Source organism: Macaca thibetana, chromosome 13 (genome assembly GCF_024542745.1).
Source record: "Macaca thibetana thibetana isolate TM-01 chromosome 13, ASM2454274v1, whole genome shotgun sequence".
Lineage (NCBI taxonomy): Eukaryota > Metazoa > Chordata > Mammalia > Primates > Cercopithecidae > Macaca > Macaca thibetana.
Window position 1 is genome coordinate 79316072 of NC_065590.1, and position 23474 is coordinate 79339545.

Consider the following 23474-nt stretch of genomic DNA (forward strand, 5'->3'; position numbering starts at 1 on the left):
AACTATATTGCTCTTTTTTTTTTTTTTGAGACGGAGCCTTGCACTGTCACCTGGGCTGGTTTGTGCAGTGCTGCGATCTCGGCTAGCTGCAACTGCAACCTCCACCACCCGGGTTCAAGTGATTCTCCTGACTCAGCCTCCTGAGGAGCCACGACTACAGGCACCTGCCACCACACCCAGCTAATCTTTTGTATTTTTAGTAGAGACAGAGTTTCACTATGTTGGCCAGGCAACTCCTGACCTCGTGATCTGCCCACCTCGGACTCCCCAAGTGCTGGGATTACAGGCGTGAGCCACCATGCCTGGCTGCTCTATTGTTAAAGACAAAAAAAAAAAAAGTCTACATTTTCATTTGGAAATTCTTTAGAAATAATTCCTGAAACAGGGCAATAGATACCTTTCTGAGTATCTGCCAGCCTATGCTTATCTTATCTTGTGTTAAAACTGGCCTCTAGTAATCAGGTTGATAATACATGACCCAGAAATCCTGGCCACATAACTTGACCACGAGTGGTCAATTGGCCCAAGCTGCCAATCAGATCCTCTCTCCCAGGAATTTAAACTCAATGACAACCTCTCTGGTGGCCTTGAATTGAGTCCTCATGTAGGGACTCAAGAATCATTTCTGCCCAATGTGGAGAGAAACAGAAGTCAGGGGTTGGTCAGGGTGGAGGGGCGGTTAGAATACAGTGATAACGGAATATGTTGCAGGAGAAAAACACAAACATAGACACAGATGCTGACTGGCTACTATGTCTACCAGCCTTCCAGTTCCCGGTTCTAGTCCCTGAGAACCTGGCTGTCCTTTCTGCCCTTGGGCATCATAGGCTTTACTTGATTCCTTACAAAGACAAATAAATTCTTCAATTTATGTTAGTTCCAATGGGTTTCTTATAACGAAACAGCCCCTGATTAAAATAAATTGTTTAAACCACAGATAATTTCAAATTTAAAACCAATGTTAGCAAACTACCAATGTTGGCAAACTGCTTGATTCACTAGCCACAGACTTGCTCAATATAACTTACAATATTTCAATAATCTCTCTTCAAAGTTGCATAAACAGCGTTATTCAAAGAACTGGCAGAATTAAGTTCTGTCACTTCCTATCAAACCTCATCGTTGTCAGATCCAAGGAATGAATACGGCTCATTCTTTCCACAAACATTTATTAAACCTCTCGAAATGCCAGATACTCAACTAGAGATTGGAAATAAAATATGAGCAAGCAGCCTCACTCTTTGCCCTGTTTAAATAGGGTACACAAAAACACAAATGCAATAATTTCTTCTAGAGTTAAATGCTACAGAGCATGACTAGGATGGCTATTTTTACAAATAGGTGTTTATATGACACTCATGGCTCTTTTATGTGAATAGCTGCTATAACTGGAAAATGTTCAACCACTTCAGTTGCACCATCCTAGACCTTAACATGTATTTCATTCAAATCAATGTTGATCACTGAAGATTCACATTTCCAATATCGTTTAAGTAAGTATGAGTTGTGTCTTCTGCCACGGTGAGATTCAAGGACTTCTCTTTACTTAAGATATCCTTTGACATTTTTCAATAGAATATTATACAAATTGGCAACTCTTTTACTGGCCAACAGTTGTCTCTTCACAGTAAAAGACCTGAGGAAACACTAACATCATTCCTAATGTACTATTATCTTCTGATCTTTCTTATTTAACTTTGAATGGGGATAATTCCGTAAGAATCAATTAGTGAGAAATATGCCCTCTCTCGTCTCTCATTCTCATTCTCATTAACTGCACAGTTTCCTTTATTTACAATGAAACAGATTTATAGAAGTACTATTTTCTAATACACAAAATATTTTGAAATATAAGTTTTAGTTACATGCTATTTTCATTAATCTGATGGCAGAGGGCAGAGTAAAACATATAAAGATAAAATTGATTCGGACTCCAAATCTGCAAAGTACTGTACATTATTCCTGTTTTCTGAATTGTTAAGAGCAATGTTCCAATTACAAATTCCTTGTATAATAAATAACTTCTAAAGATCAAATTTCTGTTGGCAAAAGGCTGATACAAGTAACAGAATGCCACATTCTTTATAACACATACTTCAACCAACGAAAATCTGAACACTAAAGATTCATTAATTTACGCATGCATTCATTCAATTTCATCGACAAATATTTAATTGAATATCTTTACTGTGCTAGGGACTGAAGATTTAATTTAATAAACACAACAGTCTCCATCTCTAACTTTACTGAGCTTAAAGTTATGAAATAAAATTACTGTAAATTCTAGTAAATTACTGAATACTTTGATTCAGCGTTGGTTAGAACTATAGTTTAAACCGGTCAAGCGTACTGGCTCACACCTGTAATCCCAGCACTTTGGGAGGCCGAGGTGGGCAGATCTCAAGAAATCAAGACCACCCTGGCCAACATGGTGAAACCCTGTCTCTACTAAAAATACAAAAATTAGCTGGGCATGGTGGCGAGCACCTGTAGTCCCAGCTACTTGGGAGGCTGAGGCAGGAGAATCACTTGAACCCAGGAGGCCGAGGTTGTAGTGAGCCGAGATCGCTCCATTGCACTCTAGCCTGGTGATAGAGCGAGACTTGGGTCTCAAAATAAATAAATAAATAAATAAAGTTTAAACCACACACCACAAGTTTTTAATGAGATTTAATGAGAAACTTTAGATTTTAAAAATTGTTTATATAAAAATTTTATGACTGCAAAGCACTGAGTTAGCCATTACCCTTTGCTTGGAAAGAAAAAGGAGAAGGTTAGAGAATATTTATCTATTATTTACCATAGAATATAATTTAAATCTATACTTACTCATTTTCCTCTTATAATATAATTAGGTTTCCTTAGAGGTCTGTTTCTTTAAAAAGGCAAAGAGCTGGCCAAGCACGGTGGCTCACATCTATAATCCCAGCACTTTGGGAGGCTGAGGCGGATGGATCACAAGGTCAGGAGTTCGAGAGCAGCCTGGCCAATATACTGAAACCCCATTTCTACTAAAAATACAAAAATTAGCTGGGTGTGGTGGCACGTGCCTGTAGTCCCAGCTACTTGGGAGGCTGAGGCAGAAGAATCGCTTGAACCCAGGAGGCGGAAGTTGCAGTGAGCTGACACCGTGCCACTGCACTCCAGCCTGGGGGACAGGGCGAGACTCTGTCTCAAAAAAGAAAAACAAAACAGGGCGGGCAAAGAGTTTTTCTGTTTGCTGTGATAGTTATCTTCCAAGAGTTTATAAAACTATATAACCTTTCAATTGTGCTTGTGATAGAAAACTGCATTTGTTAAAATGTGTGTTGCTGAGAATTGTGTTTGTTCATCTAAAGATTAATATTATGTTGGTTGTAGGAGGCTGAATTCTATCACAAATATTGTGGTAATTAAACAGTATGACCTTACTGATCTTGTATACAATAGATTTAAGGTTACTAAAATTAATGGAAAGCCCAGAAATAAATACATGCTTCTATAGCCAACTGATTTTTGACAAAGGTGCCAAGAACACACATTGGAGAAAGGACAGTCTCTTCAATAAATGGTGTTGGGAAAACTGCATATCCACATGAAAAGAAGTAACACTAGCCCTTACCTTTCATCATATACAAAAATCAACTCAAAAAGGATTAAAGAGTTAAATGTAAGATCAGAAACTGTGAAACTACTAGAAGAAAACATAGGAGAAATGCCTTGTCACATTGGTCTCAGTAAGAATTTTTTGGATAAGCTCTCAAAAACACAGAAAACAAAAGCAAAAATATATAGATTACATCAAACTAAAAAGCTTCTGCACATCAAAGGAAACAATCAACAGACTGAAGAGACAATCTATGGAATGGGAGAAAATATTTGCAAATTATACATCTAACAAGAGGTTAATAAGCAGAATATATAAAGAATTCAAGCCACTCAATAGAAAAAGAAAGTAATTCAATTAAAAATGGGCATTTTTCAAAAGACATACAAATGGCCAACCAGTATATGAAAAAATGTTCAACATCGCTAATTATCAGGGAACTGCAAATCAAAACCACAATGAGCTATCATCTCACTCCAGTTATACAACGGCTACAGTCAGCTCTCTATCCATGGGTTCCACATCCATGCATTCAACAACCAGTTGATCAAAAATATTCAAAAAACAGGCTGGGTACAGTGGCTCATGCCTGCAATCTCAGCACTTTGGGAGGCCAAAGAAGGCAGATCACTTGAGGTCAGGAGTTTGAGACCAGCCTGGCCAACATAGTGAAACCCTGTCTCTAAAAATAAAAATTCAAAAAACAAACTGCATCTGAACTGAACATTTACAGACTTTTGTCATTATTCCCTGAACAATACCATATCACAGCCAGCTACACAGAATTTACATTGCATTAGGCATTATAAGGAATCTAAAGATGATTTAAAGTACAAACATAAGGCAAAGATATTCTGGGTTTGGTTCCAGATCAACGCGATAAAGCAAGTATCACAATAAAGCAAAGTCCATATAAACTTTGTGGTTTCCCAGTGCATGTAAGAGTTATGTTTACTATACTGTAGTCTATTAAGTATATAATAGCATTATGTCTAAAATAAAATGATAATACCTGATTTTAAAATACTGTATTGCGGCCAGGCATGGTGGCTCACTCCTGTAATCTCAGCACTTTCGGAGGCCAAGGTCGGTGGATCACCTGAGGTTGGGAGTTCAAGACCAGCCTGGCTAATATGGTGAAGCCACGTCTCTATTAAAAATATAAAAATTAACAGGATCATGGTAGTGAGCACCTGTAATCCCAGCTACTCGGGAGGCTGAGGCAGGAGAATCGCCTGAACCTGGGAGGCAGAGGTTGCAGTGAGCTGAGAGCACACCACTGCACTCCAACCTGGGAGACAAAGCGAGACCCTGTCTCAAAACAAAAATACAAAAAAAAATAAAAATAAAAATAAAAATAAAATACTGAATTGATTAAAAATGCTAACAATGATCTCAGCCTTCAGCAAGTCACAGTCTCTTTGCTACTGCAGGGTCCTGCCTCGATGCTGATGGCTCCTGACTGATTAGCATGGTAGTTGCTGAAGGGTGGCATGGCTATGGCAATTTCTTAAAATAAGACAACAATGAAGTCGGCCACGTTAATCGACTTTTCCCTTAGGAAAAATTTCTCTACAGCAAAAGACAACTGTCTGATAGAATTGTACTCATAGTAGAACTTCTTTCAAAATTGGAGTCAATCCTCTCAAACCTTGGCGAAGCTTTATCAACTAAGTTTATGAAATATTCTAAAGCCTTTGTTGTCATTTCAACAATGTTCACAGCATCTTAACCAGAAGTAGATTCCATCTCAAGAAACCACTTTCTTTGCTCATCTGTAAGAAGCAACCTTCTTCATCTGTACAAGTTTTATCATGGTATTGTAGCAGTTCAGTCACATTCTCAGGATCCACTTCTAATTCTAGTTCTCTTGCTATTTCCAACACATCTCAAGTGATGAGGTGCACTGTCAAAGAGCAATAATATTTTCAAAGGAATCATTTTCTCTGAGCAGTAGTTCTCAACAGTGGCTTTCAGTAAACCACGCTGTAAACAGATGATTGTTATTCTACTGTAGAACACAGGCAGAGTTAGATTTAGCATAATTCTTATGGGCCTTAGGATTTTCAAAATGATAAATGATCCTTGGCTTCAAACTAGTCACTAGCTGCCTTTGTCCCTAACCAGAAAGTCAGCCCATCCTTTGACGCCAGGCATTGCCTTCTAACTATGACAGTTCTAGATGGCATCTTCTTCCAACATAAGGCTGTTCCATCTACACTGAAAATCTGTTGCTAGGTGTAGCCCTTCATCAATGATATCTTAGCTACATCTGGATTACTTACTGCATCTTCTACATGAGCACTTGTTGCTTCGCCTTGCACTTCTGTGTGATAGAAATGGCCTCTCTTCTTAAATCTCATGAACCAACCTCTGCTAGCTTCAAATTTTCTTCTGCAGCTTCTTCACTTCTCTCAATCTTCTTAGAATTGATGAGAATTAGGACTTGTTCTTGATTAGGCTTTGGCTTAAGGGAATTTTGTGGCTGGTTTGATCTTTCCTTCAAACACGAAAACTTTCTCCATATCAGCAATAATTTTTTCACTTTCTTATAATTCATGTGTTCACTAGAGTAGCACTTCTAATTTCCTTCAAGAAATTTTTCTTTGCATTCACAACGTGGTTAACTGTTTGGCCAAGGGGCCTAGTTTTCAGCCTGTCTCAGCTTTCAACATGCCTTCCTCACTAAATTTCGTCATTTCCAGCTTTTGATGTAAAGTGAGAGGTGTGGGACTCTTCACTTGAACACTCAGAGGACATTGCAAGGTTACTAACTGGCCTAATTTCAATACTGCTGTGTCTCAGGGAACAAGAAGGCCCAAGGAGAGGGAGAAAGGAAAAAGGTCAATCACTACAGCAATCAGAACATACACATTTATTGATTAAATTCACTATCTTATATGGGTATGTATGGTTTATGGCATCTCAACACAAAAATAGTAACATTCAAGATTACTAGTCACAGATCACCAAAACAGAATAATAATGAAAAAGTATGTGGAAATACTTCATGATTTAAAAAGCAAACATTTTTAAGTTTAAAAAAATAATAATTAAAGAAGTTTGAAATGGTACAAAAATCACCAAAACATGACACAAAGGCATGAAATAAGCCTATGCTTTGGGGAAATGGCTCTGATAAACTTGCTCAACACAAGATTGCCACAAACCATCAATCAATTTATAAAAAAAAAAAAAAAAAAAAAAAAACACACATAACATCCTTGTTGAAGCACAATAAAATGAGGTATGCCTGTACACAGAAAGATGGGCATAGGATATATGTGAATACTATGCCCTTTTATATCAGGGACTTGCACAGGAGGTCTTGGAACCAATCCCTCATGGTTACTGAGGGATGATTGTATTATTAAAAGGAAAAGATCTGAGCATGGTGATGTGTGCCTGTAGTCTCTGCTACTTAGCAGGCTGACGGAGGAAGAACACTTGAGCCCAGGAGTTCAAGTCTAGCCTGGGCAACATAGCAAGACTCTGTCTCAAAAAAAAAAAAAAAAAAAAAAAACCGGCCAGGTGCAGTGGCTCACACCTGTAATCCCAGCACTTTGGGAGGCTGAAGCGGGCAGATGACAAGGTCAAGAGATCAAGACCATCCTGGTCAACATGGTGAAACCCTGTCCCTAATAAAAATACAAAAATTATCCAGGCATAGTGGTGGGCATTTGTAGTCCCAGCTACTCCAGAGGCTGAGGTAGAAGAATTGCTTGAACCCGGGAGGTGTAGGTTGCAGTAAGCCGAGATCGCATGTGTGTGTATATATGTGTATGTTATATATATACACATATATATGTGTGTTTTTTTAAAAAAACTCATCTTTCTAATTCTACGAACTTTTATAAATATTGTTTCCATGGTCAATTACCTTTGCCTTTTATTTGGCTGTGAGCTGCTTAACACTAGAATCTTGACTTGTTTTAGCATAAGAATCGCCATTGTACAATGCTCACTTATTATTTATTTATTATAGAACATACTGTGGGCTAAACTAAGTCCCCAATGTATAATGACAATATTCAACAACAGTTTGCTAGAACATAATTATATTATATGATGAGTGACAGACCTAATACACTAATCACAAATGTTATTAAAGGCTTCCCATGAAGAGCTTATAGTAATGAGAGGACATAGGGTATCAGCAAATGCTTCCCAACATAAACTCATACTACTAGAAAGATGCCTGTGAAGTCACATTATTTTTGTCTCAAGACCGTGGACTGACCACATACACTTATTTCTTCTCTAAGACCCACCCTCCAATCCCATTAAATGATAGTTAATACAGAAAGATAAAATCCCAAACAACAGGAAGATGAAGAGGAAGGGAAGAGAGTAATCAGTAAATGAGAAAGTTTAGCAAATTGCTAGAGATAGAATGCAGATGGAAGTGTAGTACTTGACAAGATAGGGCAGAGGAAAGCTTTGGCCTGTAATAATGTGAGGAAGACGAGGAAGGAAGTCATTTGTCTTAATTAAACCCATAAAAGTTGGTAGTTATCCCATGTTAAGGGGAGGCAAGAGTGAGACACACGGCTAAGAACAGGGAGAGTAAGCAAAAGCTCCTCACGGAATAGTCTATCTACCCACCGCCCGGAAATGACAGGGTGACCAGGTATGTATCCCCAGGTATTCACTGAAGAAACAGAACAAACTATGTGAGGAGAGCTAGAACAGTTGACTCACATCTGGCCCATCATTCATCCACACATTCCATAAGCCTTGCTCACCTACTCAGAAGTCCCATTCAGTATTTTATTGTCTATCTTAAACATAAATGAATACCTTTTATTTGAAGAAAACCTATAGAATAAAAGAGGGAAAAATATGATAAACAAAAATATAATCCCTAGGAAAAATTAAAATAGTTCAGATAACAGAACAAAACTTTTTTTTAAAAAATCTCCAAATTTTATTTTTTGAAGGATTTTAAAGGACCTATATTCATAAAATAAGAAGATGCTGAGAATGAGAAACAGTGCAAGAAAGAGTTCTTAGAAATTAAGATACCTAATTGTGACTGTAGTAATAAAACATTATCAGATGGGCTAAAGGAAAGGCAGAAGGGTAGAGAGAGGAACAGAATCTGAGCAAGTTATTTGAGAATGAGGTTCCAGCAAGATAAGCAGATAACCTGTTTATCAAGAAAATCATCTACAAAACATAGAATCTATGATACATAGATTCTACAAAACAAGGTCAAATTCAAAATAATAATAAAGGCAAATCTCACAGTGATAATCATGCAGGAACAGGCCTCCAGAGCAATCATTCAAGCAATTTATAGACAAGGCACAGAAGACAACTACAGATTTAGAATGGACAGTAAGTTATCAATCTTGAAAATGCAAAAGGAAAATAACTGAAGACAAAAGCTGGGAGTTGAAGGAAGAGGAATTGAAGGAAGGGCAGGGGCTAATATATTCATCTTATAAAATGCAGAGGCAAAAGACACAGTATCTATGATTAATGTAAAACTAAAGAGTATACTACCCTAAATGTTCACCATTCTTGCATAGAGATTGCCCTTAAGTAATAACAAAGCTAACTGTGTACCACGTACTTACTAAGAATTCTTAGGGGCTATTCATTAACTGTGTAATACAACGTGTAAAGTGATCCATTAAAAAAAGTAAGTAAAAATTTTTAAGCTACAGGGTAACCAACACAGGAACCAATAATGGTGATATAATTACATTAAGAAAGAAAAGAAAAAATAGTTAAGGGGTATAGGAAAAATAGGCTGATGCTTCATGTATCAGCACAGGAAGTCAAAAAATAACAATGTCTAAAACTGATAAGGCAAGAAATAGAGGCAAAAGTATATTGTTTAAAGATATGGAGATCATCCCCGAGAGCTAAACTGAAAATTTTTAGAATCTGCAAGTGATTCTCTCAGGAAACTGGACTGGGAGAGAAGACTACTGGTTTCATGTATCAAAAAATTCCAGTACTTTTACATTTTTAACTACATGAATTATTTACTTTGATCATTTCTTTTAAATTTAGTTAATAATTTTTTCAAAAAAAAAGTAGCAATCAAATCTGTCCTACTACTTCAGACAGGTAAAATTATTTTATATTTTAATGGTTTCCAGAAAATGGTCTAGTAATGCAAGGCTGACAAGTCAGCATGTCCAACATTTCTCATTTAATGTGGCATTTGATAAATTAGTATCAAGTGATCCTACAGAATACAGTACTAAGAATACAAAATACTACACAGAGTTGTGGCCCCTCCTGGCATGTAATGGTAAAACACACTGGTCCACAGGCCAAAAAGCAGTTTATCCATCTATCCCATGTTTAATATCCATGTTCTCTACTTTTCTTTTTAAGAATAGGAGAACTTTAATAGGCTGTTCACCACAAGTGTAGGTTCAAGAGAGAAAATTCCTGGTGAGATTACCAACACTAACCAACCAAAGCCACAAGTATTGTAATAGTGACAGAGAAAAGCTGACACAGCCTAGGCGGCTGCTGAAGCTAGTGGGCTAAGTCCAATGACAGATCTTCCATACTATCCATCCAAGATAAAAAAACTTGTGGTCCAGGAACTCAAGCCAGCCCACAGACACGTTAGGTTTAGCCTGCATAATATTGGCCCACACCATGTTTTTAATTTTGAAAAAGTAGCCACATCTAAAACTGACAGAATTCACATAAAACTTCAGACATCCACCTTCTCGCAATAAATCAGTAGAGGCACTCCCCTTAAGTGACAGGGTGTCCCAATTTGCCACACCTAGCCTGTTTCCCTTACTATGTTACCAATCTAACCCTCGTAGACCATTTGTATCTCTGATCCTTGCTTTAAAGGAGATAACATGTTGATATGCCTAAGCCACGCCAAGAGTTTTTGAGGCAGGACTCTTACACTTCGGTAACAACAGGAGATAGATCAGTGACAAGTCGTGGCACAGCAGTTCTAGAGGGGGGTTAGCGGCAGTGATGGACAGCAGCCACTCCTACCTAAAAACTGTTTCTAAATGGCCAGGTATTCTAAAGCAGTGGACTTTTTATTGAGTATTACATAAAAGCCACCTATAAAGAAAAAAAACACATAAAAATTAGTGGGCACGCCTAAAAATTAGGAATTTCTGTGCATGCCTATTTAACTACAACTTATTCCCTGCCAACTGCCTTACTTTTAATCAAACTAGAATTGAATGACAGATAAAAAAAGTGGTAAATGCTAGTGATCAATATCTTAGGGGATAACAACTAACAGCCGGAAATGAAAACTAAAGCACAAAGTCCAATAGCTGACACTGTAACCTACATTTTGAGTAAAATAGTCATCGTTTACTTACATTTTAATGTCTCTCCAGCATATGGTATGTGCAGTTTAAATCGGTCACAGTTGGGCCCAGGAGTCAATGATGTGCAGCTTTAAAAAATGCAGAAACAAAAGAAAGAAAAGATTTTTTAAAAACAAACTTTAAAAACCCACCTATTTATGATACTAAACAAAAAGGGATCTTTATACAGAACAGATTAAAACACTGGCTTACAGAACAAAATAAAAGCCTTTAATAGTCACGGAAGCCAAGACACGAAGACTCGTCCTAAAACAAATAATTCATTTATTTCACAATAAAACTTACATGTGTTCTAACGACAAACATCAACAGTGTGCTTCAACTACTTCTCTCAAAGAGGCATATCTCGACTTTTAAAATTAGGTATATTATCCAAAACACATGTCTATTCTTATGCCAAGAACTGTAAAATAAGAATAGTTTTATGATCATATTTTAAATACGGACTCTTAGCTTTCATTCTGTTACTACAAAAAAGAGCCCACTTTTGGCCTTTTTCTGGTACCAGATGGTTTTCTTTCCTTCCACAAAGGTACAGTGCTTCCTTTAGATTTGGCACACCATAACTTTCATCTGCAGGAAAGCACAATGCGCACTCAATTTCAAGTAAAATGCAAATTTTAAAGGTGGGGGGTAGTCACCCAGGTCTCAACAGTTTGGTATTTTCTTTTTGTTTTGTTTTTCAAGACAAGGTCTCGCTCTGTAGCCCAGGCTGGAGTGTAGTGATGCAATCTCTGCTCACTGCAGCCTCAATCTCCCAGGCTCAAGCAATCCTCCCACTTCAACTTCCCAAGCAGCTGAGACCACAGGTGCACAACACCACACCTGGCTTTTTTTTTTTTTTAAAGAGAGGCAGTCTCACTATGTTACCCAGGGTGGTCTCAAACTCCTGGGCTCAAGTGGTCCTCCTCCCATCTAGCCTTCCAAAGTGTCAGGATCGTAGGTGTGAGCCACTGAACCTGGCCTAGTTTTTTTTAATCTATTATTTCACAAAGTTATACAATGTTTCTTGCTCTTCACAGATTTGTTGTACAAAATAATTTATTATCTTAGAAGTCATAAGTTCAACTGCATAACAGCTGCATAGGCTTCATAAGTTAATAAAATATTAATATGAAGTCAATTGAGAAAGTAATACGTCTTCATTTTGTTTTAAAAAGATGAGATTTTTAATGTATAAACGAAAGCAAGGAGGCTAATTTTCTTTCGTAATTCCAGAACTGGCTGTGAAGCAATTCTAAAAAAGAACCTATAGAAGTAATTTAACGGATGGATGCATAGTTAAAATAAATGTACAACTTCCCTACATGGCAACTTGGGCAAGAGTCATTTAAAAATAAATCCAAAAAATTTTGACTTTAAGTAATTCAGACCCCACATTAGAGATTTACTATTACTTTTTCCCAAAACGATTTGAATGTGAAAGGGAAAAGAACTAGACAGTGGCTAGGCACGGTGGCTCACACCTGCAATCCCAGCACTTTGGGAGGCCAAGGCAGGCAAATCACTTGAGGTCAGGAGTTCAAGACCAGCCTGGCCAACATGGTGAAACCCCATCTTTACTAAAAATTCAAAAATTAGGCCAGGGGCGGTGGCTCACACCTGTAATCCCAGCCCTTTGGGAGGCTGAGGCGGACGGATCACAAGGTCAAGAGACACGTATAAAGACCATCCTGACCAACATGGTGAAACCAGGTCTCTACTAAAAATACAAAAATTAGCTGGGCATGGTGGCAAGCGCCTGTAGTCCCAGCTACTCACTTGGGAGGCTAAGGCAGGCAAATCACTTGAACCCAGGAGGCGGAGGTTGCAGTGAGCCAAGATCCCACCACTGCACTTTAGCCTGGGCACAGAGCAAAACTCCATCTCAGAAAAAAATTAGCCAGGCATGGTGGCATACACCTGTAATCCCAGCTACTCGGAAGGCTGAGGCAGGAGAATCGCTTGAACCTGGGAGGTGGAGGCTGCAGTGAGCCAAGATTGCACCACTGTGCTCCAGCCTGGATGACAGAGTAAGACACTGTCTCAAAAAAGAAAAAAAAAAAAAAAAAAAAAAAAAAAACAGAAAAACAGAAACATAACAAGAATATGTTTAACATAAATCACTAAGTTGACTATTCCTCATTATCTTCAGGGGTCAATAAAAATACCAGCTTACAAACTAAACAACAAAGCTATACCAGCAACTGAATGGTAACCTATTTTTATATTTCACAGGTTTTTTTTTTTTTTTTTTTTTTTTGAGATGGAGTCTCGCTCTGTCGCCCAGGCTGGAGTGCAATGGCCGGATCTCAGCTCACTGCAAGCTCCGCCTCCCAGGTTTACGCCATTCTCCTGCCTCAGCCTCCCGAGTAGCTGGGACTACAGGCGCCCACCACCTCGCCCAGCTAGTTTTTTTTTTTTTCTTTTGTATTTTTTAGTAGAGACGGGGTTTCACCATGTTAGCCAGGATGGTCTCGATCTCCTGACCTCATGATCCGCCCGTCTCAGCCTCCCCAAGTGCTGGGATTACAGGCTTGAGCCACCGCGCCCAGCCTGTATTTCACAGGTTTTAAGAATACTTTCTCATTTTCCTTTCAATATAAAAAAATTCCTCAGAGTACATTTTAGGGGCATCATATTTCCCTTTTAGTATAATCTTTTCTACCCCACAACACAGTAGTTATTTTAAAAGACTATAGAAAACACATAAATTATAACATTATAAAATGTAATCTAATGATGGTAATGAGCCTCATGTCATTCTGAGCACGCTGCTATGAACCCTATAAGCAACACTAAGATTTTTCCTTTTCTATTGCATTCAACTGCAATGCTTTAAATTTATGAAAAACACCATTCACAATCAAGGATCTTTTTGGGGCTTGGGGATCAAATTATCTAACTACATAGCTTAAAGACTGAAGTTATTAGTAGTACAGGAAATCCTCAGGATTAATCTGATTCCAGTTTGTTTGAATAACTCACTCCTTCTTCAATGAGAAATTGTTTTTTTCCCAAATGGTTACACTCATTGTTGGGCCACACTTTTTATTATATACTTTAACCAGGACTGGTTAAGTGATTTTGTGCCCTGCCATGTCACCTTCCTCCCTTACTACATCAACAGCTGGTTCCAGCAACCTCAGTGTATTAAAAGGTACGTTTCTAAGGGGGATAGGAAAAGATTTGCTAAAGGATACAAAATTACAGCAAGATAAGAGGAATACGTTCTAGTGTACTACACCACTGTAGACGACTAGAGTTAACAATAATAAACAGTTTCAAATAGCTAGAAGGAGGATATTGACTGTTTATATCACAAATAAATGATAAATGTTTGAGATGAGGTATGCTAATTACCCTGATCTTATTACTATACACTATATGTATCAAAACATCATTATGTACCCCATAAATATGTACAATTCCTATGTGTCAACTAAAAAATTAAAATTTTATGAAGAAAAAAGTGTATTTCTCTATCTCTGTTTTTCATTCACTGATTTGTTTCATTTAGATAAGATTTATCAAGCATTGCTCTACGTGTTAGGATTATAGCATGGACGAGACAGAGAAGATCTACGGTCTCATGGGACTTAAATTCTAGCAAGGGAAAAAGAAAATGATAAACAAGAGACAAACATATAAAGATGGTTTCGGATTGCTAAATACTATGAGGAAAATAAAACAGGGTGCTGCACTGAAGCAGGAGCTACTTTACACTGGAAGATCAAAGAGGACCTCTGGAGGAGGTGAAATCCGAAAACTGAATCACACAAAGTGGCCCACCATGCCAAGTTCTGGGATAGAGCATTCCAGGCAGAGGAAACAGCTGGTGCAAAGGTGTGAAGACAGGAACAAGCTTGGTACATCTGGGGAAGAAATCTTGATATATCTGGGCAATGCGGCTGGAGCACAGCAAATGAGGGAGAGAAAAGCAAAAGATTAGGACACAGTAAATGACGGAGAGGGGGCAAAATCAACGGACAGATCACACGGGGCCTGCAAGTGGTTACAATTCATTCAGCTTTTATGCCAAGCACAAAGGAGGGTTTTGAGCAGAAGGGTAAAAACATCTATGTTTTTAAAAGATCACTTTGTCTACTGTATAGAAAAAAAAAAGACCATGAGAGATAAAATGAACACAGCCAGACCAGATAGGAGACCATTTTAGTCAAGAAAGATGATGGAGCAAAACCAACATGCATTTGTAGATGGTATTACCTACTTCTCTGCTATCTACAGAGAGCCTTGCCTGTCCATTTTCTAGCTCTGGTGCAGTGATAATGCTGCCACTTTAGTATAAACATTCACTTCACAGTCTTCAGTGAGGAGACAGTCTTCTGTGATGTGCGGGCTGAGCAGAGTGTAGCCCACTTGGCAGAAAAGGCCCACACTCAGGCACATGAGAGCAAGAACGGTGCTGGAAAGGAACAGGGTCACAGAGGACAGAAAGCATTCCCCTCAGCCTCTCACCTTCAGTCATGGAAAGGAGTGTTTCAGGGTGTGGTTATCCACCTGGAATGGGATGAGGAGCTCTGCTGCCCAAAGTCTCTATTTCAGGAAAGACATCGCTACGTAGCTGGCTATAAGGGACCGGGACTGCAAACCTCTAAGAGTTGTAGGAAGGCCAGGGCAGCTGGGAGCAATGTGGATGAGTCTTGTGTTTACCCCCCACCCCAGGGATGCTACTGGTCTCACTAGGTTTCTCAATCTCCATTGGGACTGAAAACCCAATGCAGGTAGGATAATAATAATAATAACTACTTTAGATCTGAAAAAAAGAAAGAAAGATAATGGATCCTTTGACTAGAGTAACAGCAATGGAGACGGGACAAAATGGATTTTTTGAACAAGGCTGACTAGGAAAGGAGCATGTTTAAGGAAAAGAAAATGAAGAGTTTAAAGTGTGAGATGATAGCCAAATCTTCTATGGAAACAGTCAGGTTAATGGGTAGGCTAGCCAATCTATAAGGGCCACTAAAATGTCACAGAAAAGACAGAAGAAAAATTTACAAAACCTCACCTTAGTGTTTTATGATATTGGAAAGATCACTTACTTGAAGTGGGAATGGGGGAGAGGGGTATGAAGAGTAATACTTGCCAAAAGCACACTCAAGTCAAAATTATCATCTCCAGTTAGCTGCAGGGATTTTGCTTTGCTGAGAGGGATATACAAATGTGGGGCCAAGAGCCAAAGTGCTCAAGGCAACAGAGGAAAGCTGCCATTAGTAGGTCTCTTTCTCCTAAGTGGCATTCAGCTTGTCTTCCAATGAAATGTTGGGCAAATTATTTAAGATACGTTACATTCTATCTTCCTTATATTACCTAGGATAAATAGGTTTATAGGAAACAACCCAATGCCATGTACACAAAGTTTCTTCTAAGATTAAACTAAAATGTTTCCTCTTTTTAAGTTACCTCTGTCTAAAATTGGTTTCGTCATGTTCTTTAATTTACTGTGAAAATTCAAGTTGCACAAGAGGAGGGTACTCGTTTTTCCGTTAATCAAAAAAGAACATGGGGGCAGGGTGTGGTGGTTCACACCTGTAATCCCAACACTTTGGGAGGCTGAGGCAAGCAGATCACCTGAGGTCAGGAGTTCAAGACCAGCCTAGCCAACATGGTGAAACCTCATCTTTACTAAAAATACAAAAATTAGCCGGGTGTGGTGGTGCATGCCTGTAGTCCCAGCTGCTAGGGAGGCTGAAGAAGGAGAATCGCTTGAACCCGGGATACAGAGGTTGCAGTGAGCTGAGATCATGCCGCTACATTCCCGCCTAGGCAACAATGCAAGACTCCGTCTCAAAAACAAAAAACAAACAAAAAAAAAAGAGCATGGGTTTAAAAGAGCTTTCCTCTGTTGCCTTGAACAGTTTGACTTGGCCCCAAATCTGCATATTCCTCTCAGTAAAACAGAAGGCCTGCTGCTAACTGGAGATTACCATTTTGACTTGATTGTGCTTTTGGGGAGTATTACCCACTCCTGTCCCCACTTCAAGGAAGTGATCTTTCCAACGTCATACAGCACTAAGGGGAGTTTGGGTGAATTTTAAACCCATAGTAATGTTTAAAAAGCTTTAAAAATACATGGAAATAGTATGATTCCACTTATGGAAAAAGGACACTTGTAAGTATGTATATCTACACACATAAACAGATTTCAGGAGAATAACCAAAATGTGGCCAGATTTGAAATGATTTTTACAACAACATTCTTCTAATTACCTTTCTGCATTTTTTTTTTTTTTTTTTGAAACAAGGTCTTGCTGTCACCCAAGCTGGAGTACAGTAGTGCAATCACAGCTCATTGAAGCTTCAAAGAGCTTCCCAAGCTCAGGCGATCTTCCCACCTCAGCCTCCCAGGTAGCTGGGACCACAGGCACATGCCACCACACTTGGCTAATTTTTTGTATTTTTAGTAGAGGCAAGGTTTCACCATGTTGCCCAGGCTGGTCTCAAACTCCTGGAATAAAGCAATCCTCCTGCCTCAGCCTCCCAAAGAGCTGGGATTATAGGCATGAGCCACTGCACCCAGTTGCTTTCTGCATTGTTTTGATTTTTATAATGAACACGAACTATGAACTATTTTACTATTATAATTTTTTTAGGAGACAGTGTCTTGCTCTAGAGCCCAGGCTGGAGTGCAGAGGTACAATTATAACTCACTGCAGCCTTGAACATCTGGGCTCAAAGAATCCTCCCACCTCAGTTTCCCAAGTAGCTGGGACTACAAAAGCACCACCACACTCGGCTACATATTTTTTCTTTTTGAGACAGTATCTCAGGGCTTTGCCCAGGCTGCTCTCAAATTTCTGACCTCAAGCAATCTTGCCACCTCAACCTCCGAAAGTCTGTGATTATAGGCATGAGCCATGGTTCTCGGACACAATTATAAAGTATTTTAAGGCTAAATACATCCCTTTCCTATTTGACTAAGAAAACTTGGCTATGATGGCCTGATTTTATCTTTTCCTTTTAAAGTATTTCACCACTTTTCAGAAGTAAAGAATTCAGAGTGATATACTGATGAACAGTCTTCAAGTAAAGCATATGAAAGTCTTTATATTGTGGTATCACAAAACTTCACATTTCTAACATTTATTATCTTTCACAGTTTCTTTGGGTCGGAATTTGGGAATGGCTGGGCTGGGCAGTTCTAGCTTAAGGTCTCCCATGAAACTGCTGTCATAAATCTGTAACAGATAACTAATACAGCAGGGAAATTCACTCATCTAGAAAGCCATTTCCTTATACAAGTATGAAAAAACTAGTAAAGAAAAAGCTACTGGCTACATTAAAATCATATTTATAGAATGGCAACTTGTCCTCACACATAGTTAGAGCCAAGGTTGAAAAAGCCAATATTCCAAATTGAATCACTTTTAATTCAAAAATTATTTTTAAATGATTTTAAAATTGCTGACAGTTAAGTATAATTTCAAATTTGTGTCTCAACTATATTTCATCAGTGTTCACTGTGTGTCTGGCACTAAGTGATAGGAATATAGCAGTAACAAGAACAAAAAACATATCTTGGTGTTAGAGTGTAGAAAGGATTTTGGATAAAAACTATACTGTAAAAATGTATCTTTTACCAATTTCAAAGTACCTAAATATACCGGGAATGCACTGTTTTAAAGTTTAACATGTGGGTGAACAAAGGGAGTTAAACTCACATTATACAGATTATGAAAGTGGGAATTATCAAGCGGGAATTCTTGATAGCATCAAAGGAGGTAGTTTACTCTAGTACTTTATTACAGAAATGGCAGTTAATCATTGACGCAATAAAATGCTGAGCGTAAGAACCTTCGCACATTCTCATCTGTTCAGTCTCTTGTTTTACATTTAATCACATGACTCCAAGTATTATTTGTCTGTTTTTCTCATTGTGGCTTGTTTTCTCAACCAGATCATAAGATTCTCATGTAAAGAGCTATGTTATACTCTTTTTTAAGTAAGTCCTAGTATAGCACCTAGCACAATGCTACGTATGCAGCACTGATGAAATTTTAGCATATTACTAACACTCATAAACTAAACTCAAGAACTGTCATTTTACAGATGACGACATCAAAGAGCAAAGGGTCTCACTGGCACTCTGGGATTGGAAACCACTTCCAGGACACTCTAACCATATCTTAGTCTGCATGGCCTAGGCAACTTTAAATCTCCAGTGTCTAGCACTGATATCCAGGAGGTGAACACTCCAACAACTGTGTATGAGGATAAAGGTTTGCTGAATGAATGCATACATCTTGACTCCTAGTGTTGTACTCTTTTCATGATTAAAAAAAAAAAAAAGACTGTTGATTTAACTGGAATTGGGATGAGGTGCTTATCCTCACCTCCAAGGAGGGCAAAAGTGTGATTATTTGTGGAAGGTCTGCCCTTTGAAGAGCTGTACACACAACTCAGAACTTAAACTTTAAACCATTACATTAAATTATTATATTTCCACAATAAACAAATAACAGCAGCTAATATTTGTCAGGCATTTACTATGCAGCAGGCACTATTCTAAGTATAGTATTCTAAATATATTAAACTATTTAAACTTACAGCAACCTTGTCCAAGGTAGGTGCTGTTATTACCTACAATTTACAGACGAGGGCACTGAGGCACGTAGATGCTATGTAACTTGCTAGTGAGTGACAGAGCTGGAATCCAAACCCAGTATGTCTGCCTCCATGGCCTACTTTCTTAATTACTATATTAAACCATCTCGCAATAATTTAAGAGAAAACCATCAGATTAATGAGATATCTTATGATTGGCGAATTATAAATCATAATTAGTGTCTTATAAAGATTTATAACTATAAACCTTATAATTGATGAACTATAAATGTTTTCAACAAATGATATTTTATTAAGTACCTAGAAAAATGAGAAGTAAAAGATGACAAAATATTGCCAAAAAGAAGTTCTATTACATGTGTTCTAGTGAAAAGAAAATTATTTATCAGTAATAAGTATAAACACTGTAAACGTCACTCAAGGCTACAAGAGAGGGAACAAGGCCCCTGTAACTTGATGACATAGACTCTACAATGATGACACTGTTCATTGATTTAGCACACTCTTTATATAAATAAACTGTAAGTAAATAATGAAAGGTAAATTTGGATTTGACTCCTCTTTAAATTATCACTTGTTCCTAGTTACTGAGATCCAACTCAAATTTTAAGGTTTCACTATAAAAAATAAAAGTAGGCAAATTTTACTATACTTTATAGGCTTTTTAGAGACAGCCAAGAACTAATTTTAGATTAACAAAACTATATGAAGATATTCTACAACCTTTAAAACATTAGCAGTTTTAAAATAATGCAAAATATAAGAAAATATATTCTTTCTGGATTAATAGGGCTAACCCTGTTTTTTGATACACTGTCTGGAAAAAATAATGACTTAGACCATTTCTACTCTTCAAGTCACCTAAAAAGAACAAAGTAGATGAGTCCAGGGTTCCTTCCCTGAGTCTACGTCAGTTTCCTTTACCCTGACTATTAATTTAACATTTGGCATGTGTCCTACATAGCTTCCTGTTTTCTTGATAGTGACGTTTGTGCTAAACCAACAATATTTAACATCAGCTGAGAAGGAAGTCTTCAACTTTGGCAACCTAAAATAACAAGTGACTCTCAAATAAAATATGCTCAAAGATCAATAACTGCCTTTTTAAAAAGGTCACATATTACAGTAAATTACTGTTAACTAATATTAACTACATTTTCATCTTTTAGAATTTATTTTCTCTGAATTAAATCTAACATCAATTACTCAGTTTCAAAAATTATCATGGTTTCTAGACTGGATGCAGAAGTAAAGAAGCTGGAAGACTGACAAAGGGTATCTTAACATTTATCTAAATAATCTAAAACATGGGCATTTTATCTGCAAAGGCATCTGAACTGGTTCACGGAATCTTACATATTCAGCCTTGAAAGGGCTATAATTATACCCCATCTAGCTGGCCAAATCAAAATCCACAAGGTCAAGTCTTAGACCCTTTTACAAGCAAAAAATACAAATTAAAATTGGTCAAAGAACACAAAATTGCATTCAGATAGATTTTCTACATTGATTTTCAGGGGAATGGAGCTATGCATTTGATGACATATGATATTCTTGATATATCAAGTATATTCTATCACTAAAGCCTAAAAACTATGGCTAGACCCTACTAGAAAAATGATACATTTAATTCTTAGCATAGGATTCCAAAATGCCATCACCAAAATAAGTGACTCAGCCCAGAATGTTTTAAAAATTACAAAATTAAAATATTCAAGAAAATGTGTTTGCCAGTTCATGTGGCGTCAACTGTTATTCTCAGCTTCCATGCCATATCTCCATTTATAAATGATAAACTTCAACTCTACTTTAGAGTAGGAAGTATTTTTAAATGTTGGTAGGTGTCCCTATACCAAAATGTAGTTTAAATTACAATATGGTTTCAGTAGGAATGATGGGCTCATATACTGTTTTTAACAGCTAACTAGAAGGGGGAAAAAATCCTTTAACTTTTTCAGACAGATGCTTAGCTTATTAATTTTCAACCTCTCTTCTTTTCTAATATGTGCATTTAATTAACTCTGCTAAGAGAATAAGAGGAAATTAACAGGATTATCTCAACAAGTACAAGTGTTTGATAAAATTAAACATCCATTCATAATTTTAAAAGCTCTCTATAAACTGGGATAAAAGGGAACGTCCTTAATCTGATAAAGGCTATCTATAAAAAACTTAAAGCAACATCATACTTAAAAATAAAACATTAAAATTTTTTTCTTTGAGATAGAGGATGAGACAAGAATACCAGCTCTTATCACTTTTATTCAACATTGTACTGGAGGTCCTAGCCAGGATGGAGGAAATAAGGGGTATAGAAATTGGAAAAGAAGAAACAGAACTTACGTTTTTGCAGAAAATGTGACTGTGCACATAGAAAATTTTGTAAATGTTTAGCAAATTTTGTGCACTATTGGAATGAGTATGTGGGTTTAGCAAAGTTGTTAGAGCATACATAGAAGTCAACTGTATTTCCATATACCATCAACAGTCAGAAAACAAAACTTTCAGAAAGACGCCATCTAAAATAACATCAAATGATCAAATATATAGAAATAAATGTTACAATAGATGTGTAAGATCTCTATGCAGGAAGCTATTATTAAGAAGAAAATAAGTAAATAAATAAACAGAGATATCATGTTCATGGATTAAAAGACTCATAATGAGGCTGGGCACAGTGGCTCATGCCTATAATCTTAGCAAGTTAGGAGGCCGAGTCAGGCGGATCACTTGAGCTCAAAAGTTTGAGACCAGCCTGGGCAACATGGATAAACCCTGTCTCTACAAAAAAAATACCAAAAAATTAGTGGGCATGGTGGCACGTGCCTGTAGTACCAGCTACTTGGGAGTCTGCGGTGGGAGGATCACCTGAGCCAGTGAGGTCGAGGCTGCAGTGAGCAATGATCGCATCACTGCACTCCAGCCTGAGACACGGAGTGAGACTCTGCCTCAAAATAAAAAAAAGACTCATAATGAAGAGTTGTCAGTTCTGCCTAAATTGATCTGGAATCTGAAAGGCAGATTCTAAAATACAAATGGAATGCCAAGAACCTAGAATAGATCCGATTATCTTGAAGAAGAAAAACTCAATAGGATTATTCACAATAAACAAAAGGTAGAAGCAATCCAAGTGTCCATCTATGGATGAATGGATAAACAAAATGGATAAACAAAATTATATATACATCATACTATACATCTATATCCACACACAATGGAATGGAATATTATCCCGCCTTAAAAAGGAAGGAAATGTTGACACATGCTACAACATGGATACATCTTGAGGACCTTATGCTAAGTGAAATAAGCTAGTCAAAAAAGGACAAAGACTATATGATTCCACTTACATGAGGTATCTAAAGTAGTCAAACTCATAGTCAGAGAAAGTAGAACGGTAGTTGTAACGGGTTAAGGAGAGAGGGAAATAGGAAGCCATAGTTTAATGGGTACAGAGTTTCAGATGGATAGTAGTAATGATTGTACTACAATGTGAATAAACTTAATGCCACAGAACTGTAGGCTTAAAAATGATTAAAGTAGTAAATTTATGTTATATGTATTTTACCACAATAAGAAAAACCTTGGTAGGAAATTTGCTCTACTGAATTTCAAAATTTACCATAAACGTTAGTAATTAAAATATTGACGTTGGTACAAAAATAGACAAACCAGTAAAACAGAATAAAGAGTCCAGAGACAGACCCTCACATTTCCAGACACTTAATTTATGGCAAAAGCATTTCTTCCATTAGTATCTACATATTTTTTCAGATTTCTTTTTCAGGTATGGCAGGTGAAAATACCACATTATAAGTAATACAAATTATTTTTACAGTGTTGCTTATTTTATCTTTACATCATTTTTAGCTTATATTTTATGTATGTTTTATAATCTATAAATATATTTTTACAAGGAAAAATGCACGTAGCAGAGGTACACAATAAAATGATTTGGGGTGTGCTACAATCTGAATGTTTGTGGC

At 37.4% G+C, this 23474-nt stretch overlaps 1 protein-coding gene across 6 annotated transcripts in view; it reads right to left on the reverse strand.

Annotated features, from left to right (window-relative positions):
• The window catches only part of BABAM2 (BRISC and BRCA1 A complex member 2), a 454559-nt gene that overhangs the window by 404069 nt on the left and 27016 nt on the right, over positions 1-23474 (reverse strand). For all 6 annotated transcript variants that reach the window (XM_050754004.1, XM_050754003.1, XM_050754001.1 and 3 more), the window contains one exon: positions 10915-10991. In XM_050754004.1, the coding sequence (XP_050609961.1) occupies positions 10915-10991 (77 nt within the window). The remainder of the gene's footprint in view (positions 1-10914; positions 10992-23474) is intronic.